Source organism: Epinephelus moara, chromosome 18, assembly GCF_006386435.1.
Source record: "Epinephelus moara isolate mb chromosome 18, YSFRI_EMoa_1.0, whole genome shotgun sequence".
NCBI classification, from domain to species: domain Eukaryota; kingdom Metazoa; phylum Chordata; class Actinopteri; order Perciformes; family Serranidae; genus Epinephelus; species Epinephelus moara.
This window is the reverse complement of record NC_065523.1, coordinates 11,597,687-11,616,793: the sequence shown is the minus strand read 5'-3', so window position 1 is coordinate 11,616,793 and position 19,107 is coordinate 11,597,687. Positions and strand designations below refer to the sequence as shown.

Genomic DNA, 19,107 nt, shown 5'->3' with positions numbered 1-19,107 from the left:
ACATTTCCGAGTAGGCGTGTCCTTTTCAAAAATGCAAGAGGCGTTGCTTTGTTGCCGGCCGTTTTCGCCGGTGTGTTAAACACACTTTAGAAAGGAGTGTCCCCAGACTATCAGAAGGCGGAGATCTCTGATTGTCTGGTGGCGAGACTACAGTACACCTGGCATGGAGGAGGTGCTTAAGAGCTCCTGTGCCAGCAGCAGAGGAGAGAGGCTCTGGTGTGGGGACTGCTGGTCCTGCTGCCTCTCACCATGGGGTTTTTGTTGTCTTGTTTGCCTGTCTTAATTCTAATAAATCCCATGGATTTGAATGTTTTAAAGGTGTTTATGTGGTTATTGCTGGGTCAGTGTTTGGAGTTTTGTTCGCCCCATAGGGCAGCTTAAAGGTGGGGCGTAACAAATGGGGGCTCGTCCGGGATCTGAACATCCATGAGGTGACGTAAGTGTGAGTTTTTGTGTGTATTTCGTGACCTTTTTTGTGTAGAGATCATCTCTTTTGTTAAATCACTTGTGGTTGTTGCTCTGTGTTGAGTTGAAACTTTAGTTTTGAGCACCCTGACTAGATAGTCACCGGGCAGGTAAGATCTTGCCATTTTGTTATTTTGCCTTTTATTTTTGGTGGTAATCCTGAGTAGGGGCACGTTTCAGTATATTACAGTTGGCTATTTCTATGGTCTTCTCGGTGCACTGAGTTCAGCGTTTAAAGCCGCCTCAAGCTCGGCAGGCCACTGAAGACTAGCTAGGTTAGTTAGCTGTCTTGGTAGGTACGTCAGGGTTGGGGTGCCTCAACAACTTGTTTCCTAGTTTTTGGCACTTTGCAGAGCAACTTGACTGTGATTTTGTTTTGCTTGAGATGACTAGTTTGTGTTTGGTCACGGTTTTGTGTAGCTGTGATGAATACTTGTGCAGTAACTTGTGATTTGTGACCGTTAGGGTGGTGGTCACTGCACTCCACATTTGTTGGGTCACTTGTTGGTTGCTGCTTAGGTGTAAGTTGGCAACATTTGTGTAGTGGTAGACTACATTGTGTCCATTTTGTGCTGTGGTTGTTGTAGTCCACTTTTTGGTGTGGTCACTTGTGTGTTACTGTTTCTGTATTTGTTATAGCAAATTCATTATGACCTTGTTTTGTGGTTTGGGATGTAGTCACCCCCACAGATCATTGGATCTTAGAGTGGTGGGTGTGGCTTCCCAATTCATCAGGTCTATTTGTGTTGCTGGTTTCCTGTATCCATCGCAGTAACTTGTTTGTGGTTGAAGACCATATGGTGTCCATTTTGTATTGTGGTAGTGGCAGTTCACTTTTGTTGGATCTTTGTGTTGCTGTTGGTATGGCAGCAGCTTTGTAGCTGGCCTACTTGTGATGATCCTTTTGGTATGTGGTTGTTGCACTCCACTTTGTGTTGGTCACCTGTGTTACTGTTTTTGGTGTTGGTAATGCAGTAACTTTGTTTGGCTTTGGTTTTCTTTTCACCTTATGGTTGTAGCCATTTTGCACCAGGTGGGAGTGGCTACCTGTGCAGCTGTTTGATCCAAATTTGACCCAAGGTGACACCTTATCAGTGCTATTGATCTGTGTTTAGTTGTTTGTCTTAACATACAGCTTTGGTAAGTAGCACTCTTTTCCTCTTACATTTTCAATGAATAAATAGCATTTGTCAATGAACTATGGGGTGTTGTAACAGTAATGTTAACCTTAACTGCCACATTACTTGTGATTGACAGTGGGACAAACTATTTATTCACTGTCTTAAGGGTTGGGGTGTTACGGCTGTGTATGTGTTCCTTGCTGCTGTCCCTTCTCCCTCCTTGTAGATCTGCCCAGGTGTGCTGCATTACCTAACGAGGTGCATTACACCTGGCATGGAGGAGGTGCTTAAGAGCTCCTGTGCCAGCAGCAGAGGAGAGAGGCTCTGGTGTGGGGACTGCTGGTCCTGCTGCCTCTCACCATGGGTTTTTTGTTGTCTTGTTTGCCTGTCTTAATTCTAATAAATCCCATGGATTTGAATGTTTTAAAGGTGTTTATGTGGTTATTGCTGGGTCAGTGTTTGGAGTTTTGTTCGCCCCATAGGGCCGCTTAAAGGTGGGGCGTAACATGGATGCAGGTACTCCAGGAACCCAGAGTCAGATGTAATGAACTTGTCACTACATCTACCTCCATAAACTGGGGAAATGAACATTATTAGGCCACATGGTGCAACTGCCACCAGGTACTTCACAGTGTTCTGGGCATAGTAGTGGCTAAAAGACTCTCCTCAGGAGTCCAGGTTCCTGGCTTTTTGGAGGGGAGTCTCAGAGCAGTCAATGATGCATGTTGTGCCTGGGTAGTGATCTTTAAAACACTGTGGCATTGTAGCACGAATAGTTTCCCGAGGAAGCCAGGGAATATACTCTCTCATGTTTTCTTCCATATGATCAATCCAGTAGCTCAGCAGTTGGCTAACGACGCTCTGGGACACACAGAATCTTTCAGCCAAGTCATCCTGGAGCAGATTATGCCTCAACTTCATCAAAGTCAACAGAAGCTGGTCTGTTGGGTCGAGCTGGAAGCTTCCTTTGTAGAGAGGTATAAGGTGTTCAGCTACTGAATGAAAGGCAGCGACTGACAAACCAGTATAGAGCAAAGAGAGAGCTTCTGTCCTAAGCAGATTCTTGTGGAGCGGTTCGGCACACTGGGTTCCCTGGTCAGCTGTGTTGGGTAAAGGCATCAGGGGGAGACTTGAGGAGTAGTTGTGGTCACCCAGTGTGCAGTCCTCCCACTGGGTCCCAACATCACTCTGGGAGTTTGGCACATCCTGTAGCTCCATGGCCTCATGCTCCATGCTCGGCGTTGCACTGTCATCTAGTAAAACAATAAATTGTATTTATTTACCAATATGTAGTTTATGCACAAATATAGTCATTTCCCTACTGTAGACTACTGTAAATAAAAACCTTTTCATTAACTATGGCATTATCTGCAATGATGGCAAGTGATATATTATCTGTCCTGTTCTTTGCCAGATTATAGGGTCATAGTCAGCCCATGCTTGGCTCTGCAGAAAAGCAAAGATATGTACAATAAAATGTTAGTATTTATAAATTAGAATGTGTATGTTATTTCCTTAGGATAATATATATATATATATATATATATATATATATATATATATAAGTATAATTTGTAGTATTAGATCTAATTGTGTAAATTAAATGCTGAATTCACTTAGTAACAAACCTTACACGACATACACACCATTATTATTATCATTACAAATTGTACACATACTTAATATCAAACCAGTGTAAAAGGAGGAGCCTGATAACTGATCATTTGCAAACAAACTTTACATGACACCGCTTTTGCGTTTTGCCGTTATTATTGTTCACATACCTATCAAACCTGTGTAAACAGAGGAGCCATACCTGTCTGCCTGACCAGCACTCGACGTGATTTTTTTTCCAAAGGAGCTTCATATATATATATATATGTGTGTGCGTGTGTGTGTGTGTGTATGTATATGTATATATATATATATATATATATATATATATATTTATATATATAGTAACAATTTCCAGCATGATGGAAAAAAACTGTTAGCTTAACGTTACCTGACAACTGAAATCATGCCCATACACATTTGTCAGCTAACGTTGTTACAACCTGTTACTAACCTAACCTCTTACATTGAGCGATAGGCCTACACTAGAAGGATGCAGTCGAAAACATAGCTAGATTATCATACCCTGTGTGTAACTAATTACGTGCCTTACCCTTATTGATCCCGTAGTTGAAATTGTCTAGGAGCAGGAGCACGGATGCAGAATACATCCATGAGCAGGAGTCACCATGGATGCAGGGGTCACTTGCAGGTGCCAGGTGGGAGCTTCTCGCGAGATTTTGAAGTATCGCGTGTCCTCGTTCAGGAAAAAAAAATTACCACGAAAAACAGAAAAAAATTACCACAAAAACAGAAAAAAAAAATACCCTGAAAAACAGAAAAATATTACCATGAAAAACAGGGAAAAAAACTACTCAGAAAAACAGAAAAAATTACACCAAAAAACAGAAAAATAAATAAATTACTCTGAAAAACAGAAAAAATTACTCAGAAAAACAGGGCTTTTTTTATTTGTCAAGTGAATGCAATACGCTTCCGTACATTTCAAATTGAACCCGAGTGCAAGGTGTGCGAGGAGGACATCAGTGAACACAGTAATCAAACTGCCGGTCAAGACGAAGAAGGTCGGAGAGGTGAGGACGCGAGAGGGGTGCAAAGCCGATGGTGTCTGTGCGGCACCTGCCTGGCTATGCTAACCGAGAGGGAGAGTGTTTGTTGTAAAGAGCTCCGCTTTCTGTCAGCAGCGGTTGAAGGTAAGCATATGGATCATATCATCGTTGTATGATGAAACGTATTCCAGTGTTCATAATTTCAGAGATTAGCACCCGCCACTATTATGCTATGCTATATTATACTATGCTAGTTACCATAGCTCGCTAGCTAAACACGGTCCTGAACGAGGCTACCACACTCGCAAAGTAATGTTAGCTACTGGGATGTTTTCTGTTAACCTACAAGCTAACCCTACGTTTCAGCTGAAGATTGTAGCAGTCTTTAGTGGCTGCAGCAATTCATGTCCACTTGTTCCCTATTTAAAGAAAGCGATTTTGTAAATAGTCTGCAAGATGCCCACTGGTTTCAAAATCTTATAGTCTCTAACTAAAAACTCTGACTTGTGACACTTTGCCTTTAGATGTGAGAGGATTTAGTCATTTCAGTCTTCTCAAAGTCTTCTAATGTATTGTAGGCACGGTGTGTTATGATAATGTACAGTAAAGGCCTATTTATGCTCCCTTTACATACGAAAACGTATACGTCCATTTCAAACGATGTTACCGTCACTGCCCACATACTTCCATGCGTCCTTTATGTTGGCATGGATGTTAACCAATATATCCACCAGGTGGCAGCCCAGAGTCAAAAGTTTATGACAACAATAAACTCAAAAACAAACATGGCGACTGTGGAGGAGATATTGATAATGTACCTCTTGCATAAAAGACAAAAACAGAGGGACCCCAGTCGGAAGGCGCGAGGGTCAGCCCTGGAAGCGGAGCCGGGAGGGCGGGCGGGCTCCGCAGGGAGGGAGGCCTCCGTGTTTGAGACGGGAGCGGGCGGCAGGAGGTCGGATGCTCCCAGGGAGGGCAGAGGGAGAAATATAAGAAAATAAGATGAAATAGGAAAAACCTGTCTCCCTCTTTTATTTTATTTTCAGCGTTTCAGGCGAAAAAGTTCTGCCATTGTTATTTCTTCTTCGTGTCTCACTAGAGCTACGTATCGGGTAGTGACAGCAACACTGCCCCCACAGTTTCCGGTGGTACTGCTCCATTTCGCCTGTCTTCGTAAGCTTTATGGAAACGTGCAGAAATACGGACGAAATGAACGCGGAGCACGGATGGAAGGCTCCGACTGTATCCGGATCCGTATTTAACGTTGAGCATAAATGGGCCTTTAAATGCACATACAAGATGTTTATGGGATTGACTTTGTTTTACAGATATCCAGTGTATCACAGCGCACGAGGACTTTGAGGCAGTCTGCCTCAATGGAGATGTCCTATGGGCTGTCCTCATCAGCCTCCATGACCGGGAGAGTGCTGGTCTACCAAATTGGAACCAGGTCACCAATAGGCATGTGAAAACATCAGCCCATGTTCAGCGCAAAGTTCTCTACATTTATTTTATATATTTTGTATCATGTGTTTTATCATATTTTGTAGTCTATTTCAGAATAGCTAAATGTGTGTATGCATTAAATTCAGTAATTCCTAGTTATTTGTATTCTTGAATTTTAAAATCTTTTCTGACCACCAAGATTAAAATGTATGACGTGACACCAAATTGCATTTTTGCATTACTGGTATTTTGCACATATTGGATTTCAACATTTTACATATCTACAGGAGAAGTACATCAAACGTTCATTTATTGTCACTCAGTACATGTCATACATAGTGTTTCTATAGAGATAACATTTTATATTTGCCTCAGTCATTATCTTAAGTCCTCAGAGAAAAACATAGACGTTAGTGTAAATTATTCATGTGAGTTTTCATTTTATTGTCCTACTTGAGGTGGTATGTTTGTAATTCTAGACAATAGGGGATTGAGGTTTGTGTAGTTTCAGTTGTAGCTGTTCATCTGTGCACACACAAGTGATGAAAAAAATGAACTGCAATGTGTCCTTTGTGTGAAGGCTTCAGTAGGTTTACAGGTTAAGGCAAACAACTAATATAATTCTTTCACAACTTTATGGTGTGAAGTGGTTAACTTAACTTTTAAGAAGCTAAACAGACGAGAGAGAAGAGCATACTCTTGGCAGCCGCCATGTTCTTTATTTCAACTCTGGTTAACAACAACAACCAACAGTCAGCAGCGACCTCTGCTGACTGGTGCAAAGTGCAGCTCAAAATATCACAATAAACTGGCTTACGCCACATCTCCCCCTTTTTAAAGCTCACGGGAGTACTTTCAGTATATTATTAATTCGGAACGTTGACAGTAACAGTCAAACATGTTCTGGAAAATAACTTTCTCATTCTCAGTCTAATTATTATGCAATTGTCCCTTTTTCAGGTAGCTAACTAATAAATGTTTTTTTTTTTTCAGTCCTTTTCTCTTTTCCTTTTTTTCACTTCTTTCAGATTCCTAACTAAGGATGAAAGAGCAACACAAATATACTGTATATAATGAAATAAACACTAAAACAATGAAACATTTCTAGTCTACAGGGTAGTGGGTTGACTACCACACACTGGTGGAATGGGAAGGGGAATTATTCTGCCCCTGTTTGCTTCCCTTCCGACTAACTAAAAGGTTAACTTAATGACAGGTTTCACAACACGTCCTGAACATGTCAACTTGACTCTGGGTGTCTGTGTCCCAGCAACAGTCTCTGCTTCAGTACAGGCAGGGCCAGGGAACTCCTGAGTGATAACACTGCGGCCTGGTGGAGTGGAGATTGTCCTTGGTTGAGTGTCATTAGGTTCCTTGTTGACAATCTGCAAGTGCCAGCGATTTTGTCTGAAGGTGTCCCCTTCTGGTGTTTTCACAACGAACGATTGTGGAGTCGAGCTTGTAGCCTGAATGACCCCAGTCCCGCTCCATTCCTTCTCGATGTCAGTTTTGAGACGTACCCTGTCACCCATGTCCAAAACAGGAAGTGGCTTTGCTGAATATCTCCTGTTGTAGGCGCTTTCGTAGGCTTTTTTGGCCTTGGCGTCGTTCTGCTTCACTATAGACAGATCGGGCCAGGCTGGCCTCAGAAGGTTGTTCAGCTTAGGGACTGTGGTCTGTAGTTTCCTTCCCATAAGGAGTCTGGTGATGTTTCTGTCATGTTGTGGCCATCCTGACCTGATGTAGTGTCGGACAAGCTGCAGGGAGTCATCTTTTGCCGTTTCCACTTTTATGCGCTCTAGCACTGGCTTACGTCTCTCCTGCTCCTCAATAGCATCCACGTATGCTCGCACGTCCTCGTTTAATCCAGTGTCATCCACTTTGGATTCTGGATGCCTCAACAGCGTGTCAGGCACGATCAGGTTCTTGCCCGGTACATACTCAGCGACGGGGTTGAACTTCATAAGACAGATGAGGAGTAGCTGACATCTTAAGGGAGCTCTATCAAGGTCTCCGTGGTTGATGAGTGATAAAATCTCTCTGAAGCCCATATGCCTGCAAGACATTCTATTTGTGCGTATTTCTTTTCCGCTTCAGTGAGTGTGTGAGAGCAGTAGGCTACAGGTTTGAGCGTGCCCCCATGATCCTGCAGCAGTACGCCACCAAGTCCATAACTGGATGCGCCAGCGCATACTACAGTGGGCTGCTTTGGGTCAGAGTGCTGGAGCACAGGAGCAGAGGTTATCAGTGTTTTAACCTTCCTGAAGGCTTCTTCCTGCTGAGGGCCCCACATCCATGTCACACTTGTTTTTAACAGTTCATTAAGAGGATGCAGTGTATCGGACAAGTGAGGTACTGTATGTATCTGCCAACATAGTTCACCATACCAAGCACTCACTTCAATTCAGTCACATTTTTAGGTGTTTCCAGGGCGGTGATGGTGGACACTCTCTGTGGGCACGGAGCGATGCCATCCTGGCTGATCACATGGCCTAAAAATTGAAGAGAGCTCTGTCTGATCTTACACTTCTGACGGTAAAGCTTCAAGCCAGACCTGTGTATGGTTTCCATGACCTTTTCCAGACCGCGGTTGTGTTCTTCCATTGTGGCTCCGAACATTAAAATATCGTCCATATAGACAACTGTTCCTTCATGGTCCTGCAACAGCTCCTGCATTTTTCTCTGGAATATCTCCGGGCGGATGTTATTCCAAAAGGGAGCCGTTGAAAGCAGTAGTGGCCGTTTGGAGTTATAAATGTGGTCAGTTTTGAGCTTTCTTCATCCAGGGCTATTTGCCAAAACTTGCTGGCTGCATCCAGCGTGGTGTACACTGAGCTTCCAGCTAGTTTATGCAGAATGCTGTCGACAGTGGGCAGGACAAACTTTTCTCTTTTTACATTTTTGTTCAGTCTTGTAAGGCCTACACAAATCCTTACTTTTCCAGTTGGTTTGATCACTGGCACCATAGGCGCAACCCATTCTGTGGGCTCTGTCACGCGCTCTATTATGCTGTTCTCCTCCATCCGCTTTAACTCCTCCTCAACTCATGGTAAAAGTGGAATAGGTATGCAGCAGGGTGCTGCTACGCTGTATGGCTTGGCATTTTCTTGAAGGACTATTTTCACAGGATCGCCTTTAAGCAGTCCTAACTCTCCATACACACCCACTTCTCCGTGGTGCTGTATCAGGCCCAGGTAAGTTGCAGCTGATCTGCTCAGCAAGTTGTCACCTGTAGACTTTGCAACTATTGTTTTGTTTGTTTGTTTTTTATTCAGTCATGGTCATCACATACAACATAGGAACATACACAGATTTCACAACAATACTAATGATTATATACAAAAAAATGCTAATTAATTATATGATGTAATGACTGAAAAGGTATAGGCTGAAGCATAATGCTTATATTTGCCTATCCTACATGAAATCCTAAATTAAGCTACCCACAAAACGTCATTTATAAGAAAAAAGAAAAAAAAAACTATTCCAATTTATAACTCTCAAAAAAAAGCATCCACAACCATTTGTTTGAAAATCAACAATGAATTACACATTTGTAAATTTAAGTCAGAATCATTCCAAAATCTAACCCCAACAGCAGAAATACATCTCCTTTTAATCCCCTTTTTTGCTTCTGGGACAGTAAACTTAGAAACATCTCTTAAATCATATTTTCCCTCCTGCACAGAAAATAATCTTTGTACTGTATCTGGCAGTGACTTTGTTTTTGCTCTGTACATTATTTGCATTATTTTAAAATAAACAAAATCATTGAATTTCAAAACATGTGACTTCATGAAAAATGGATTTGTGTGATCATAATAACCAGCCTCGTTGATAAGACGAATAGCTCGTTTTTGTAACACAATTATTGAATTGACAGCTGTTTTAAAAGTTGATCCCTACAATTCTACACAGTATGACATATATGGAAGTATAAGTGAATTATAAATAATATACAAGCATTTGTAATTTAATACATCCTTAGATTTATATAGGATTGCTATTGATTTTGATATTTTACTTTTTATATAATCAATATGTTGTCTCCATCTTAATTTGTCATCTATCACTACCCCAAGGAACTTAGTCTCCAAAACTCTTTCAATTTTATCATTACAAATTTTTAATTCAATATCCACATCTCTTTTTGTTCTATTTCCAAAAACTATAAATTTAGTTTTCTTTATATTAAGAGACAATTTATTAACATCAAACCAACATTTTAAAACCTCAAGTTCCCTTTCTACAGCAAACACAAGTTCATTTAAATGTTTTCCAGAGCAAAATAAATTTGTGTCATCTGCAAAAATTACAAATTTTAATAGACCTGTAACCTTACAAATGTCATTTATATAAAGTAAAAATAATTTTGGACCAATCACCGAACCCTGCGGTACCCCACATGTGACCTCCTTAAATCCTGACACAGTCTCGTTTATTTGCACACAGTTCTCTATTTTCCAAATAGCTTTTTAACCAAAAATGAGCAATGCCCCTTATTCCATAATTGTTCAATTTTTCTCAATAATTTACTGTGATCAATTGTGTCAAACGCCTTCTGTATATCAATGAAAATACCAATAGAAAATTTATCATTTTCAACTGCCTCTGCTATATCCTCAACCATTTCCATTACTGCATAAGTAGTAGTTCTGTTTTTTCTAAATCCATACTGATGATCACTCAATAATTTATTTTTTTCAATGAATACATCTAATTGTTTGACAAACAGTGTCTCTAATATTTTTGAAAATTGAGGAAGTAGGGATACAGGTCTATAATTGTCCATATGATGTTTATCTCCACTTTTAAATATTGGTATTACCTTTGCTGTTTTAAAACCATTTGGGAAAACACCGCGTTGAAATGATTGGTTACATAATATAGGTCAAAGGTCTAACAATAGAATAAGTAACTTCTTTAATAATTTTCATGTCAATAGAATATATATCAGATGATGTTTTATTTTTTAGTTTTCTTATTGTTTCAATTATGTCAATTTCATTAACCCCACAAAGGAACATAGAATTAATATTGACATCAATTAAGTGATCAAACATGTCATTTTTGTTGTCTGTCACAAGTATTTTGCTGGCCAGTGTACTGCCGACATTCACATAATAGTCATTGAAATTGTCAACAATATTATTTAAATTATCCACAGCAACATCGGATTTGTTCAAAAAGTAACCAGGAAAGTCTGATTTGTAATTTCTATTGTAAATTATATGATTAATTACTTTCCAAGTTCTTTGAATATTATTTTTATTGTCCTCTAATATTTTATTGTAGTATTTCTTTCTTTCATTTCTAATTATAGAAGTCAATTTATTTTTATACTGTTTATATTTTTCTTCACTTTCACTAGTTCTCAGTTGTAAATATTTCTTATAAAGTGAATTTTTCTTTTTACATGCTTTTTGTAGACTTTTAGTCAACCATGGCTTTCCGTTATATTTATTCTCAGTAACCAAGTACTCTCCATATCATTGACGATCGTGCAATCAATTATCTTACATTGAAAATTTTTTTGTACGTAAAATCACTATCACTATCTATCATAAAAATTAAAAATAAAATAGTTAAATGCCATTGAAAAAGAAATTAATTCTCTGTCATAGGTTTTAAACACAATCGGTTTCAGTGCCGGTGCCTGTTCTAACTTGACAAAACAGAGCTAAAGATGCAGTTTCTTTGACCTAAAAGAATTTGATGCCATCTCTCTCCATCTGTGCAGTTTATTGCCATGGTGGATGTCTCCTCTGTACACATGGTCGCTTGTATTGCTCCAGATCTTGCAAGTCCCGCACCGCAAACACCTTGGCTTGTTCTGGTTGACCATTAAGTTTAATATACGCTTTTCCATTTCTTGTCCATGTAGCTTGAATCTTGTTTTGTTTTCTGAGCATTCGACCATTTCTAGCAATTTCTGCATTTTTCTTTGTTAAGTGCTCATTCACATATACTCCAGTGCCTTTAAGGTTTTTTGATTGTTTCAGCACGTCAATCTTGTGCTTTCGATTTGTAAACCGAACAACAATAGTAGGTTTAGTCTTGTTATCCCTGCGTGGGAGGACATGACATGCTGCTATTTGTTGTGCTTCCATGTGAGTGTTCTTATTTAATGAACTGGATTACTTGTTGCTCCAAATTGTGCAGCTCTGCAGGGGGTGAATCCTCACCTTGTTGGTCTCCGGCTGTAGCCCTGGCATAGCTGCGATGCTTAGTTTCCAGTCCAGGATTTGTAACTTCATCAGCACGAGAGTATTGCTCCAAATCATCAATCCTCTGTTCCAGCAACTGAATTTTCCGATCCCTTTGTTTGACTGTGGCCACCAGCTTTCGAAGTCCTCCATTAGACCCATGAGGTTGACTTGTTGCTTGACCACTTTACTGATCTCCTCTGACATGAAGTTAAGAGATTTTTTAATCTCTTCCAGTTCCTCCGCCAACTTTTTGGTCGTCATCTTTCCTCAGTAGTTCAGAAAAATATATAATTTTGGGTAAGCTCAATGTAATGCTGCTATACTGGCAGTTACCACATGCTCTCAAGTCCTTAGCAATGTCCTTCATAAAAGAACACCAAACTATCAAATTTTCAAAAGGATAGAGCTAAAACTTTACTCTACCCTTATAAGTTGTTCAATATTCAATAGATGACACCATATCTTTGGTGATTTATGAAGGATTGTAGGAGGCCTCTGGACAAGGAGAAGGCCTGCTGCATGTCTTCAAGGCCTGCTGTGCTCCTCCTCTCACTCTGAAATAACAGTCTTTAGTTTTTCTTCCTTTTGTTACCTGAATCTTGGCCAAAAACTGTCCCTTATGGTCCACTTTTTCTCCTGGACTGTCGATTTTTGATGTCCTCAGCCTTGGTTTTTCACGGAGGCGGCTCAATGTTGCTTCATTTATTATTGTGGTGTCTGCACCCGAATCAATCTTAAAGTTGACTGCAGTCCTGCATATCACCAGTGTGGTACGCCAGGGTGGCTCTGTGTCAGTGATTACTTCATCTGCTGTTGCTTCACTCTGATTAGCAGTCTCATCTATGGAGCTCAGGAATAAGCTGTCAATTTCCTTAGTCACTTCTTGGACTGGTCCTGCATTTGACAGCAAAGTGGCCAATGTTGTGGCATTTGTTAGATTCTTTATCCTTTGCTGGACACTGGTCTCTCTTATGAGTGCATCCACACCTGCCACATTTTTTTCTCTCATTAGCATTATGTTCACCTGTGGCCCCTGTGGCTGTTTTTCCACTTACATTCGTAAGACTTTGTCTTCACTTCATCTGCATGCCTTGCTGCACCTGTCTCACTGTTCTGGAGCTTTACTAACTCCGAATGCAGCTTTCTTTAATGTGAGATCACTGGTCATCTGCAGTTTGAGTGAAAGATCTTTGTCTTTGATCCCTATGACAAGCCTGTCACGTCTCTCTTCCTCTCTCTCGCTAAAGTCACAGTGAGTAGCAAGCTCGTACAGATGCCTTATGTACTGTTCGACAGTCTCACCTGCTTCTTGGGTCCGTGAGTGGAAACGTGCTCGCTCAAAAATGACGTTACGCTTCGGCACGAAGTGCTCATCAAACAGTCCCAACACATAATCATAATCCTCAGCTTCATCATCGTCCGTCAAGGCAAAAGATTTGTACACTTGTTTGGCCTCTGGACCCATGGAGTATATCAGCGCACTCACTTGGATGTTGGCTGGCTCTTTGCGACCTGGTACCTGGAAAAACGTTGCCTCCAGTCCGGCCAGTCCTCCGGCTTGGAAAAGTTGAACTGCTCCGGTGCTGAAAACTTCGCCATCTCCAGTAATATCTGCTAATCTCCGACAGACTCTTTTTACAAAACCTGTGTTCACTTCTGACACCATGTTAAGTGGTTAACTTAACTTTTAAGAAGCTAAACAGACGAGAGAGAAGAGCATCCTCTTGGCAGCAGCCATGTTCTTTATTTCAACTCTGGTTAACAACAACAACCAACAGTCAGCAGCGCCCTCTGCTGACTAGTGCGCTTACGCCACATATGGTGTATGAGGGCCAATGGTACAGGACACATCGCAAAGACTAGGGCGACAGATGGCCGTCCGTAAGTGTCTGTCACCCTAGTCTTTGCGATGTGTCCTGCACCATTGGCCCTCATCGGCCCTCGTCTGCTTTTTTTTCAGCATGTTGATTCTGAGTGGGAGATGGCAGAGCCTGTTGGTGAATGAAATCACTGATTGGTGGTTCAGCTCAGCACATGAGAAAAGAAAAGGAGGTCAAAAAAGAAAAAAGAAACAGCTGAAATCAGAGGGAGTGAGACCAAAACAAACTTGTTCCATAAGGTCAGATTATTTTTCTTTAACCATTGAGCTCTTTAGCAGAAACGTTTCTTGATGCTTTGTGTGTTCACTAGCCGTGTGAACCCGACTCTGATACACATTGACTGGATACAGGTACTCGTGCTTGAGCGAGAACAAATGAACCAGAATTAAGTTGAAAAGCCTGTATTTAAGCCTAAAACATGGTTGTGTACATTAAAACACCAGCTGGTTTCGACCCTAAGGTCTTCCTCAGGGTACAAGAGGGTGGACAAGAGTCAAGCAAACACCCTGTTGCACCCCGATGAATAATAATAATAATACATTTTATTTATACAGCGCTTTTACAGCTCTCAAAGACGCTTTACATTTAAAACCAAAGAAAAGAAGTACATACATGTAAGTGCAAAGATATAAACAGAAGACAAGGACAATATAAAACAACAAGGTGCAAAAGCATAGTGCAAAACAAAGAAAAGGAGGGCACATGAGGAACCGAGAATGAAAAGCTAATGTTAAAGGTTAAAAGCGGATTTGAAAAGGTGGGTTTTGAGGAGTGATTTGAAGGTGGATGGATTTGGACAGTCACGGATGTGTATAGGGAGGGTGTTCCAGAGGGAGGGGGCGGCTATGGAGAAGGCTCTGTCGCCCCATGTTCGGTGCTTGGTCCTGTGTGGGNAATTTCACACAGTTCGCCACTTTTTAATTTACTTACACAAGTATAGCCTTAATGTTACGTTAACGTTTTTTGAGCTGAACTGCCGATCAACACCATGAAGACTAGGGCGACAGATGGCCATCCGTAAGTGTCTGTCACCCTAGTCTTTGCAATGTGTCCTACACCATTGGCCCTCATCGGCCCTTGTCTGCTTTTTTTTCAGCATGTTGATTCTGCGTGGGAGATGGCAAAGCCTGTTGGTGAATGAAATCACTGATTGGTGGTTCAACTCAGCACATGAGAAGAGAAAAGGAGGTCAAAAAAGAAAAAAGAAACAGCTGAAATCAGAGGGAGTGAGACCAAAACAAACTTGTTCCATAAGGTCAGATTATTTTTCTTTAACCATTGAGCTCTTTAGCAGAAACGTTTCCTGATGCTTTGTGTTATTGTTCACTAGCCGTGTGAACCCGACTCTGATACACATTGACTGGATACAGGTACTCGTGCTTGAGCAAGGACGAATGCACCAGAATTAAGTTGAAAAGCCTGTATTTAAACCTAAAACATGGCTGTGTACATTAAAACACCAGCTGGTTTCGACCCTAAGGTCTTCCTCAGGGTACAAGAGGGTGGACAAGAGTCAAGCAAACACCCTGTTGCACCCCGATGAAGACCTTAGGTCGACACCAGTCGGTGTTGTAATGTAAGCAGCCATGTTTGTGGAATTCAGGCATTTTAACTTAACTCAAGTGCATTTGTTTCTGCTCCACGCATGAGTGCCTGAAGTTCATTTTTTCATCCCATGAGCAGAATTGTTATTTAAATCATGAAATATCTGGTCATAGACTTTGTAAGCAAGGCTAAGAATCTAATTAAGCCTTTACTGCCATTCTTGACACTAATGCTCTTATGTGTGAGAATTTGATAAGTATAGAATAAACTAGAAAAGCACTCAGAGAGTGCAGACCTCCGCCAAGTAAGTGATATTCCCTCCCCCTCTGCATCAGATTTTGCTGCCTGCATCACAGTTAGGTTATTTGCATTACTATCATTATTAGGTTATATATGCCTTCACCATGGAGACACTGTGTGGTGTATTTATTTCGTTTATATTTTGTACCAACACAGAATATAATGTTTTACTGTATTTTTCACTTTCTTTTTTTCCAACACAGAACATTAATTTCAACTTTAGAATTACAACAACATTTAGCAAGTAGAACAAGATGTGCTTTATTATTTTATCCACTTTGCTTCAACCGATCACCACCAAAATGTTATCATCGGTTCCTTGTCCCATTATCCACCTTTCCTGAAAATTTCATCAAAATCCGTTCATAGCTTTTTAAGTGATTTTGCAGACAAACAAAGACAAACGCTGGCGAAAACATAACCTCTTTGGCGGAGGTAATTAAAAAAGATTACAAATTCTGACCAAGCGTTCAGTGGCAACTTTAGGTATTTGACACGTTTTGACACTGCTAGAGACACATTCCAGCCAGTAATAATATACTGAGGTTCAAATTTATTTATTTTACCCATATACTTTACTCATAAGGATCTGACCAAGCATTTATCAAATAACTGCTAAGTAGCAAAACATTTCAGTTGATACAAGCCCTAAAGCTGCCAAACATTACCCACTTTTCCATTCAAATAACAAAATTATGCCTTTTTAAAAAAAAAACAACCAAAACCTTAGTTTGAATGTAACATATGTGATGTTTTTATTTATCAGAATTTGCTAAAACCTGATCAAATGCCCAAAGAAGCCACACAAAAACTTTGCCTATGTTAAAAAAAGTCATTGATTTGCAAAATTTCCAGATTAGGAAGTATGTAAAACAGTAACTAGACTTTACTTGATGCTACAGACACATTCTGGCTGATACTAAAAGAGGTACCCAGCTCTAGTGATAATTAGGCTCTCCATCACCATTTTAGGAATGTGTAATTTCTAAAATCATTCTGCATGCATGAGTGGAGAAATGAGACATGGCTGAAAAGAACTGGGATTTTATTAGACACTACAAATTACAGAGAGACGGAGAGGCTGAGAGCTGAAGAGCACAAATACATGTTATGCATCCATTCAATGACAATCAAGACCGAAAACACCTTTAAGTTGTATTTTTAAACACTCTGAAACAGTCCGTTAGTGTTGCCATGAATACAATGGTTACAAGTCTATTGCAATTGTTGCCATGAATACAATGGTTACAAGTCTATTGCAATGTCCAAAATAAGAAATGAAGAGAGTTGTCAGTGAGTATAATATATATACTTTTTGATGCACTAAGAAGCCCTTCAGTGCAAATCTGAACCTATTCGGTTGGTGCAGTGATGAGAGCTTTACATTGCTGAGAGACTGGGGAACAGTCAGTGGATTCAAGGCACTGGAATAGACTCAGGAGTATGGTTAATGTTTCCGGGTGAGGTCGTGAAATCACTCGACAGTGAGGTACTTTTGGGATACACATGGATTAATTATTGGCTTTTTCCTGTTATATATACATCTCTTTATAAAAGCACGGTTTCTCTGTCTGTGTTTGTGTCTGTCCCCTCCTGACGCCCTCTCGCGGGATTTCGCAGGGCTTGACGTTCTCTCTTCTCACCAGAAGAGGAGGAAGAAGATTCTTATGGACACTCATGGATACGCACACCCACTCACACTCGAATGATCATGATCATGGATACGCAGCATTGCCAGGTAACTCGCATTATCCACAGGCCAATGCATTACGGAACCTGCTTAGCATTGCCCACACTGGCATAGCATTATACCTTCAGTCATCGGCACCTGCGTTAAAGCTTTTAGTGTCAGTCATCCGAACCTAACCGTCCGCTAACTTCACCTGCTTTAACGATAGCTTCGTGTTGGTTACAGAAAGTACATTGCACTTCACAGCTCTTAGAAGTTTAGCACATAGGCCTGAGTTCTCCTCTAAATTTCACCTTTTTCACTTTTTACTTTAATTAATTTCATCTTTGGAAATACCTTTCCATGCATTTCCACACAGTATCTGTTCACTCAGTTGACTGAGTTTGTGTTTACAGTTTTCCCAATGACAAAGCAAAAAAGATACTGGTAGTGGTACTTTCACATTAGTGAAATGGGGTTCAACTCCCTACAGTGTCATTGCTAAAAGCCAAACACAAGACATTACAACAACTTCATAAGCAACAACTGATTAAACATATACACTAGAGGGCTGCATTGGGATTGCATTGGGTCCCGCCGGGTGTTACAGCTGCAGGGCTGTGTGTGTGTGTGTGTGTGTGTGTGTGTGTGGATGGATGTTTTTTTCTTTTCTCTGCTGTCTCCAGGTTTGGCCCCTCCCCTCCTACTGAAAATGGCTGGTAACTACTCACACCTGTGAGCCGTTACCCATCAGGCCCTGGGGCAGCATAAAAACCTTCTCAGAGAGGCAGATTTTCCCTTTTTGGACTCTCCCGAGGCAGCCACTTGGTGAGCTGTGTGTATTCCTTGACCACTTCTAGAGGTGGTTGTGTGCCGGTTGTCGGTAAGATTACTCTTTCGGTGAAGAGTGTGTTATTCAGCACTATTTTGTAGGTGGCTTGACTGTCTGGTAAATGTTGTGTTTTGTTGCCCTGTTTAGGCAGATCGGCCTCACCTTTTGGAGAGCTCACTTTCAGTTGTTGTGGAGACCTCTCGTGTTTCTTTTTTGTCTATTATAAATAAATCCCTAAGTTTGTACCATCCGTTTTCCTCATCCTTTTCACCCTCCATCCCCTGGGCTCCATCAAAGGCCGTAACACCGGGTCCGCGGGACCCAACCCAAATCTTGCGTGAGCGGGTGTTTTGAACTTTGCTGCGGGCGGGAACGGGCAGCTAAAAAAAACACTGTGGGATTGGGATGTAGCCTATAGTGACAGGATGGAGTTAACAAATGATGTGGAAAAGAAGCTCAAACAAGGTCTAAAGGCGCACTGAACCCTCTACTTCCCAGCGCTCTCAAAGCTGGCGTGTTTCATCTTCAGTATGCCCGCATCCAGTGCGCCTTCAGAGCGGGCCTTTAGTGTCTGTGGGCGCATCTTGGAAGAGAGACGCACGGGATTGGGACCGCAGTCGGTCAGCAACATTCTCTTCCTCCACAGCAATATTATGGTATTAAGTGATTCATTTGTTAAATTCATTCGTTAACTTTGTTTATTTTATGTTATTTATTAGTGTTATTTGAGCCACTCACAGCCTGCTCTCGTTGCTATGTCAACACCCCCTCCTGCCACCTTGCCTCCGAGTTCCTACAGCTACTGGACTGTTTAAACCTCAGGCAACATGTAGACTCTCCCACACACATCAAGGGGAACATCTTGGATCTTGTTATCACTGACTCTGCCCCTGTAAGTGCACCTTCTGTGTATGATATGGGTGTGTCTGACCATAAGGTAATCTCTGTGGAGTTACATTTTCTGTCATCACATATCAAGCCCAAACGTGAAATATGTTTCAGAAACCTGAAAAACA

General features: G+C 41.0%; 2 protein-coding genes across 4 annotated transcripts in view; both read right to left on the bottom strand.

Moving 5' to 3' along the window:
- mmd (monocyte to macrophage differentiation-associated) overlaps positions 1 to 19,107 on the bottom strand; it is a 194,560-nt gene that overhangs the window by 44,703 nt on the left and 130,750 nt on the right. The window lies entirely within an intron of this gene.
- LOC126405769 (uncharacterized) overlaps positions 1,944 to 19,107 on the bottom strand; it is a 118,631-nt gene continuing 101,467 nt past the window's right edge. The window contains exons 1-3 of one of the 2 annotated variants that reach the window (XM_050069687.1): positions 13,352 to 13,614; positions 3,754 to 3,968; positions 1,944 to 2,839 (exon numbers count right to left, since the gene is read on the bottom strand). In XM_050069687.1, coding sequence (XP_049925644.1) covers positions 2,253 to 2,839; positions 3,754 to 3,811 — 645 coding nt within the window. In that variant the 5' untranslated portion in view covers positions 3,812 to 3,968; positions 13,352 to 13,614 and the 3' untranslated portion in view covers positions 1,944 to 2,252. Of the gene's footprint in view, positions 2,840 to 3,753; positions 3,969 to 13,351; positions 13,615 to 19,107 lie in introns of those variants that run through there. The other variant, XM_050069688.1, reaches the window with a different exon arrangement.